The sequence below is a fragment of the Dermochelys coriacea genome, chromosome 5, assembly GCF_009764565.3.
Source record: "Dermochelys coriacea isolate rDerCor1 chromosome 5, rDerCor1.pri.v4, whole genome shotgun sequence".
NCBI lineage: Eukaryota > Metazoa > Chordata > Testudines > Dermochelyidae > Dermochelys > Dermochelys coriacea.
Genome location: NC_050072.1, coordinates 122,453,966 through 122,462,762, shown reverse-complemented (window position 1 = coordinate 122,462,762; position 8,797 = coordinate 122,453,966). Strand labels below are relative to the sequence as shown.

Below are 8,797 nucleotides of genomic sequence, written 5' to 3'. Positions count from 1 at the left end.
ATTTCGGTTTCTCCACAGGGGCCTGGCAGCCACGCGGTGACACCTCCAGCCCGTCTCCAGGGCCCCGCGACCCCTCGCGCGGGTGGGGGGGGGGGGGGGGAGGGTCAGACCCTCTTTCCTGGGCCAGGTGCCCGGCCCCTCGCCCCCTCGCCCTGCATGAGGCTGTTCCTCAGGCCCGGTTCGGCTACGCGCCAGCCCGGGACAGAAACGAGCCGCCTGCCGCGCCGGGAGCAGAGCGGCCAGAGCGCGCCCCGGGCCCCGGGAACGCGCCGCGCGCCTGCGCCGAGGAGCGGAGGGGGCGGCTTGGCGCTCGCTTGCGCGGAGGGTTACCAGCGTGCGTGCGTGCGTGTGGCGCGCGCGCTGAACGGCCCCCGCACGGAACGGCGGGGCGGGGCAGGCGCGCGCCTGGGCGCCCGCGACGTCGGACGCTTGGTCCCGACGCGCGCGCGCTACCTCGCCGTGAGGTTGGGCCTGGGGTGGGCCGCCTGCGGAGGGGGCCCCGGTCTCCCCGCGGCGCATGCGCAGAAGGGGCAGCCCCGCCTTCAGCTCTCACTCCGTCCCTCCCTACCCCGGCTCCTCTCCCATCCTTCTCGCCTTCCCCTCCTGTGGCACCCGCCGCCGCGCCGCTCTCTCCCCCTCCCCCGGTCCCTCGCCGCTTCTTCCTGTCTGTGCCATGGATGGGTGAGTACGCGCCTTGGCCCCCGGGGGCGCGCCCCGCTCCTCCCTGCGCCCACCCGGTCCTGGCGGCCGCTTTCTGTCCGTGGAGATGTGGCCGGGTAGCGGAGCGCTCCCCGTAGGAGCGGGGCTGAGCCTGTGGCTGAGGTGACTCGCCTCCCGTGGGGCCGCTCCCGCTGCCTGAGGAGGGGCGCACAAGGCCCTCGAGCGGGGCGGGCGGGCGGGCGGCCGGGGGAGGGGGGGCGCGCGCGCGCGCGCTCGTGCTCGTACGCGGCGGCCGCGGGGGGGGGGAGAGGGGGGTGGTGGTTCCAACTTTTCTGTTTGCTGACAACGGGGGGGGGGGGGGGAGGCTCAAACTTGGTGCGAGGGCGGCGCTGCGGTGAGCCGCGAGGCCCCTGCCCGAGCGGCCGCTCGCCCCGGTGCCTCCCTCTTGGCTAACGCTGGTGCGCGGCCGTGTCCCCCCCGGGGGGGGGGCGGGGCGGGGCGGGGCGGAGGTTTCGGTCGGCAGCGGGAGCCGCTGCTGTCGTCGGCGAGGGGAAGCGCGGTGCAGGAGCCGCGCCCGGGAAGCTCTGGCGCCGTTTGGTTTGCTGGTCCCCCCCCCCCCCCCGGGCAGCCGAGGGGCGAAAACCAGGGCGGAGTGGAAGGAAGCACATGATCCTTTCACGGAGTATTCGGGTCAGGCAGCGTCCCTGCCCGGCCTTAGGTGACAGGCTTGGATATGCTACAGCAATGCTCTGATTTGTGACTTCCAGTTTTCTCTGTTGGAGGCGGCTGCACGTTGTGTGGATGCAAACCACGGTTGGCGATACCTAAATCCGTCAAAGCTATAGTCTTGGTTTTATGCTGGTGTACTCCCATGGACTTGAACATAGTCACTTCTGTTTTGCAGGGGTGAGCGGAGTGACTTCATATAATGTCAAATAAGATTTCGTGGTAGATGATACGAATGTTTTACATGTTCTCACCAATTAACCTGGACTCTTGCTAGATGACAGGTTTCAGAGTAGCAGCCGTGTTAGTCTGTATTTGCAAGAAGAAAAGGAGTGAGTATTTGTGGCACCTTAGAGACTAACACATTTATGTGAGCAAAAAGAAAAGGAGGACTTGGGGCACCTTAGAGACTAACAAATTTATTTGAGCATAAGCTTTCCTGAGCTACAACTCACTTCATCGGATGCATTCGGTGGAAAATACAGTGGGGAGATTGATATACACACACAGAGAACATGAAACAATGGGTTTTATCATACACACCGTAAGGAGAGTGATCACTTAAGATGAGCCATGGGGGGGAGGGAAGGAGGAAAACCTTTTGGGGTGACAAGCAAGGTGGGCCATTTCCAGCAGTTAACAAGAACGTCTGAGGAACAGTGGGGGGGGGGTAGGGTGTGGGGAGAGAAGTAACATGGGGAAATAGTTTTACTTTGTGTAATGACTCCTCCATTCCCAGTCTCTATTCAAGCCTAAATTAATTGTATCCAGTTTGCAAATTAATTCCAATTCAGCAGTCTCTCACTGGAATCTGTTTTTGAAGTTTTTTTTGTTGAAGGATAGCCACTCTCAGGTCTGTAATCTTGTGACCGGAGAGATTGAAGTGTTTTCCGACTGGCTTATTTGAGCATAAGCTTTCGTGAGCTACAGCTCACTTCCTCGGATGCGATGAAGTGAGCTGTAGCTCACGAAAGCTTATGCTCAAATAAATTTGTTAGTCTCTAAGGTGCCATAATACTCCTTTTCTTCTTGCTAGATGTATCACAGAGATACACCTCTAAGTACCTTCTTGCCACTTCAGGGTAAACATAATTAAACAGACACATGCTGTTTTGAATTCACAATTCTGAATTGTAAAGTGACAATTTAATAAGATTTTTTGAAGACTGTAATTCAAAGCTGCAATTTAAATCCGTACCTTCATGTTAGCAATTTTTTTGTATGAAGCATAAAACTTATGGGTTCTGGTATGTTGAACTACAGTCACTATATTACTGGAGCACAATAGGAGTATTGCTGTGGAAACAGAGTTCTGTGTTTGAATGAAGCATAACTGCTTCACCATATTATTTCATAAGGTTAGACAGCAATTTGTATCTTTAGTTGTATACTTTATATACCATTTTTATAACATAACTTTAAGGCTTTGTTCCTGCAAACAGTTTATGCAGTGAGTAGTCCTTTTGACTTCAGTTGGATTACTCACATGTCTAATTAAGCACATGCATATATGTTTACAGAATTGGAGTATTAATCTGTACACTTTTACAACAAATTTTAAAGGGGAGGCTATTAATTCAAAACCTAATTGGTTTAAAAAATAAAATTGAAATTACTTGTGAGTTTTCTTGACAATATTGGTTTTTAAACAAAAAAGAAAATATGATGACAAACTGGAGAAATATTTTGTATGATTACACTGAGTTTCCATAATCATCTATATGTTGTAACAACAGTAGGAAGAAAAGTGCTGTGGACGTCTGACTTTTAGGACATGGCGATACTTCAAAGCCAGTCCCATTCCTCTGTCAATTTAAAATCGCATCTGATTTATTTATTTATTTATTTTGCTTATGGTACTAACAGGTAACACCTAAGAATACTGAAACAAATTATGGAAATTCTATATCTGTACAGCACCTAACACAGTGAAGCCCAAATTGGTCATAGTCTTCTAGTGCTACATAAATGTTAATAATAGAGTTGGCAGTCTTCCAACATAATGTCTTTTGGAAAATGCTGATTCATCTAAAGCTACATGTTTTGCAGAAATGTGTGGGTTTTGACAACATATTGTTAAATGGAACTGAAGGTTTTGACCTTATTGGTACGGAAATTATGATTTTCTTTTTTGAAAAAACAAATTTTAAAAATTGAAACATTTATATTCTCTAATATAAAAATTTGAAAAGTAAAACAAATATTTTGTTCTAATCAGAATGATTTTTTTTTTTATGGATTTTGTTTTAAAAGGAAACTTAAGGTTGTGGGTGTTTTTGGTTCTGTTCCAAAACAGATTCCCGCTTTTCCCCCCATCACAGAATTTCATATGAAACAAAAATTCTGGGTTCCCACCTCGGTCTAGGCATTTTCTGTCGTTTCCACTTTGTATAGTTAGTTTTTCTCTCTCTAATCATTTCTTCCTGTTAATGTAGATTTTAAGGCTGCAACAGGATGGGGGAATGGAAGTGGTACTAGGTGGTAGATGTATAATACCTGAAAATACTTTTAATTCAATTTTTAAGTGACTAGATTTCAAGTTGAACAGCATCCTTTTCTGTGTATAAATAGTGAACAGTATACAAATTGTATAGGTTTGAATAATTTTTAATTGTATTTTTGTAACTGTATGTGAAGCCTATAATAAAGTGGACAGATTTTGTTTTGCAGATGATAGTCTTTTATTACAGCCTTTAGAATAGTGTGTGACGCACAACATAGTTTCAGTAGCTAAGTACAGCTGGGCTAGTTAAAGGTGAATTACTTTTTTTTGCACATCCAGTTCCTGCTTTTGACAACCTCATTTGTCTTTGGTAAAGGATCTTAGGGTTGTTAATATCTGCTTAGATGTTCCAAACTGAGATGACTTTGTTTCCAGTTTTTGGTGCCCATTTGAGACTTGAAGGAAGTTTTATATTTAGTGGGGCACCTACAAGCACTCTGAAAATTGGGCTCCTTGTGGGTTTCTCAGATTGAAACGCCAAAATTGTTAGTCACTTTTGAAAACTTAAGCCTTCAAGAAAGGCATAATAACTTAAAATGTAGCATTGGATTTAGTTTAACCTGGTTTTATTCTTAAATTCTTGAGAATTTATTTCATAACAGAAAATCTTAATTATATAAATCTTCAAAATGATTAAAATATTTTATAGCACTGTTTGTTGAGAAAGAAGTTGCATTTTATATATTGAAGCTGTTATGCAAACTATACATACAGGAGGAACTTCATTTTTATGGCACACTAAGGTTAATTTATACCTAAAATCAATGCTTAGAATGCAAGATTATACTAAATCAGGGAGGATTCATATGTTCCTCTATGAAGTTTGGAACTTGATCTTTGCATCATTGTTCTGATGTGTGACAACCAGAAGGAGGAACAGATTCCCTCTTTCATTGTCCCAGTGAAATGCAGTAAAGGGGAAATTGCATTTTAATTACTTTAGATCCAGTAGTGAGATTGTGATGGGGGGGAGGGATCTACCAAAAACAATAGGAAAGTATGTATTTTTAAATAAGCTCAATTAGGGTTATTTAAAAATGTTGGAACAATACTGGAACAAGAAATACTGGAACGATAAAAATGAACTGAGTAAGCACAGTTATTAGGTATTCATTTACAAGATACATCCAGCCAGTTTGTTACTGGGTTCAGTATCTAGCTGCAACTGCTTCCAGCTGACAAGGAATTCCACACACAATGTTCTAGCCTTAAAGCTAGTAATCTCTTGTTTCAGAGTAGCAGCCGTGTTAATCTGTATTCACAAAAAGAAAAGGAGTACTTGTGGCACCTTAGAGACTAACACATTTATTTGAGCATAAGCTTTCGTGAGCTACATGAAGTGAGCTATAGCTCACGAAAACTTATGCTCAAATAAATTCGTTAGTCTCTAAGGTGCCACAAGTACTCCTTTTCTTTTTTTAGTAATCTCTTGTTCACTATAATTCTTAAGGCTTCATAGGCCGCAACTTTTGTTTAGATTTATAATGCACTTCAGCTTTATTTAAACACTTTTTGCACCAATTTAACTGCGTTTCTAAACCGGTATACTTAAATAGTGCAAAAAGAGTGTGTAAACAAGACCTACTACGTAAAAAGAGCACCTATTCCAAGCTCTGAATGTTCTTGACAAAGTTAAATATTTTTAATACATGAAGTTTGTCACTTACTAACAAACCATGCATACAACAAAAACAATAAACCACCACCAGTATTTCCTCTGCCATATTCCAGCTCCTGATGGGCCATACAACATTCCCTAAAGGTTAACAAACTCTGGCTGTTATGAACCTGTGTGGGATGGACCCTAACACATTGCTCTGCCAACAGTCTCCATCGATCTTTCACCGTTTGAGCTGTAGCTCAGGCACCTCCTGTGATCACAAATGATAACTATAAAATAATGTAGTGGTCTTCTGTGTGTTTGGTTTTTTTAACCAGATTCTCCTTTTTAAAGCAAATCTATGCCATAATTACATCAGGAAATGATAGAGTTGGGTTTAATTGTGTAATGAAAATTTGGTAAGAGCATAGTACTTATAATTTTCTTACAGTGTACTCTGGATGATTCAACAATTGCACAATATCTGTATCCTTGATGTCGTTTTGTCTGTGACTGAAGTGAAACATTGATAATTTTTTCTCGTAAATTCATGATAAGAGATCAGGCATTTGAACACAGTTGTTGGTGCATGATTGAGTGTACTGGAATTTAAAACTTTGAAGGGATAGCTTGTTAATTGCAGGTGAATAGTCTCCTAGAGCTTTCAGCTTGTACTGAGGAGGAAAGACGCTAATAGCTTAACTCTTGAGTATTTGAAAAATATAGCTCAGGAAATTGATTCTGTACGATATAATGGTCTCTTTCAATCTTTAAAAGGTGTGGCTGTAGATGCAGAAGTATCCCTCAAGATTCTTTCCCCACACTCTGAAAGGTCCCCTCTGACATACCTCACATCTAAATGTTTTTAGAGCATGAGCCATTGAGAACTAATAAAACTTTGTTTAAATGTTCATTATTCTGTTTTGGGTAGTCTTGTGTTCCACAAGCTTATTTTTTCACAACACCTGAAGAAAATGGTTATTTTTTAAAATCTTGAACATGTGAAAATAAGAGTCTGTGTTTTAATGAGCGTGCAAATAAAACCATTTTCAACAGAAGTGGTATAGTAACCAGGAGAACAGGATGAAGGGGAAAAGAACACTCTTTGGTTTCTACTGTTAATCCAGTTTTCCCCATACCTCCATCCCAAAAGCTGGTGGAATGAACACTCATCCATAAGTCAGTGGTGTAACCATTGATCTATCTGACTGCTCTGAGATGAATTTTCTTAGTCATAGCATTTCAAGTCAGTTCAACTTTCTGCCATGCTTATTCATTAAAAGACATGATGCATGCACAATGGAATTTAGACCGGTTAGGGAGGACACAGCTCATCATGGCTCAGTAGCAAATTCTAGGAGCAACTGGATCAAAAGAACACAGCTTTAGTCTATTTAAAAAAAAAAATGTTCACTAGGACCTCACAATTTAACCAAAGCATTACTAACTTTTTTTAATATGTGCAGTGTACACAGTCACAAGAGTGATGATCCAAAACTAGTATAACATTCAGATTGGATCAGCAAAGTTGTTGGACTTGCTGGTCTATTCCCAAAGCAGGATCTTTTCTAAGGGATCATTGATTGGTAACCCCTTTGTTGTCTTTAGATGGCAGATGTGCATATCGTTGGTGGTCACTTGCAGGATGGTCTTGTGCGGGGTCATGAAGTACAGCTCTTCCCCATAGGCTGCAGGAGAGAGCTATACAGAGCTGTTCTTCTGCTTTTCATAAGGATCTGGGGCAGAGTTTCCCTCTAAACCCTTACCACCACCCAGGATGTGGGAGATCTTGGTTCAATTCACTCTTCTCCCTGATATTTGGACATGTACGTCTCACCTGAGGTGTGTCTGCTCTGCCCATGGAACTAAACAGTCAGTCTCTTTCTTTGGCACAATTTAATGATATAATTATTCATTCAATCTGGAACAGCTTCAACAAGAGAGATTGAGAGACCCACATTAGAAAACTTCTCAAATATAAACAGAGTATATTGATTCGCTGTTGTCTTCTTGAGATGCCAGGTAGCTTGAAACAATGAATTTTAGAGGTTTGCCCTTTGCCCTTCATTCATTTCATTGGGGTGTTGAGAACTCTAAAGCTTAGAGATGGTACTAATACCAGTATTAAGGCCTGGCCTACATCTAAAACATAGGTTGACCTAGCAACATAGCTCAGGGGGTAAAAAATTTACCCTACAGTGTTACAGTAGGAAAGCTGCAGTGATGTTGCTGAGCCGCTGTAGTGTAGACATATCCATAAGTACTGTATTTTATTGCTGTTCATTTAAATGGATGGTCTGGGATAGGGTATGGAAGTGTTTCCCACTGGGAATGGGAATTGGAAGTTGCTGCGGGGAAGGAAATGCAGGGGAAAGAACAGAGGGACAGTCAGGGAAGTGGTTGAAAAATGGAGAAAGGAGAATAGAAAGGGAAGACAAGACAAGAATAGTGGGTGTCATAAATGTAAGCATATTTTCCCCACTGAGTGAAGCTGGATATTGGATAGCACTGAAGAAATAGTAACTGAACTTTTAGCTTATATATAAAGGTCATATATTCTACGATCCATCTTTATGCAAATTTTTCACTGACATTAGTGGGACTGAGAATAGCATGTAGTCCTAAATTTATACCCCAGTCTAAAGTGTTGTGAACTCTCATGATTTTATTGCCACTCTTGCCACATTTGGTGTATTCGTAAAAGCCTCAGGTCCTGGAGGCATGTGGTTTGGTGAGAATCTCAGCTTTCATTTATAAAAGTTCATTCCTGGTCCTCATGGTTGCAGAGAAGAGATTAAAAATGTAATTCCTATGGACTCAAAATCAGAAGGCAAATACTAGGCAAAAACTGAAGGCAAAAACCTTTCCCCCCCCCACCCCAATTTTTTTTTTTTTTTTTTAATCTTCATGATTTTGTGGGCCTGATTTAACATTTTTGGCCACTTAGTTTCAGCATTGCCAACCCCATAGTTTAAAAAGTTGAATTCTTTCTACAGAATGAGTTTGATACCCCTAACTTAGCTTCTGGTGAAGCAGTTGAGGGTAGGAAAGGACAGATTTAATTGAGATCCTTTCGATAGATTGACATATTTTCATGACATTTTCCTGATCTGCGGGAGGAAATGATTTTTTAAAATGTAACTTTTTCACTTCTGTAAAATCCATACATACAAGTTCAGTTTTGAAGAACAGTGGAAATTTGAGCTACAAAAATAGACTTGATACATACCTGTAGTTCCACGGGCAGGGGAGAAATAAATGTTGCTGTCCAGTGTTCCTTTTACTTTTACTTTTTTGGGGGGGGGAGG

The 8,797-nt window shown here is 42.9% G+C and overlaps 1 protein-coding gene across 2 annotated transcripts in view; it reads left to right on the top strand.

The window, feature by feature from the left end:
- Positions 1 to 414: 414 nt before the first annotated feature.
- The window catches only part of PTBP3 (polypyrimidine tract binding protein 3), a 115,177-nt gene continuing 106,794 nt past the window's right edge, over positions 415 to 8,797 (top strand). Inside the window, exon 1 of one of the 2 annotated variants that reach the window (XM_043514400.1) lies at positions 415 to 681. Coding sequence is in view for 1 of the 2 variants with exons in the window: in XM_043514399.1 (XP_043370334.1) it covers positions 518 to 681 (164 nt within the window). In the remaining variant the exon portion in view is untranslated. The remainder of the gene's footprint in view (positions 682 to 8,797) is intronic. The other variant, XM_043514399.1, reaches the window with a different exon arrangement.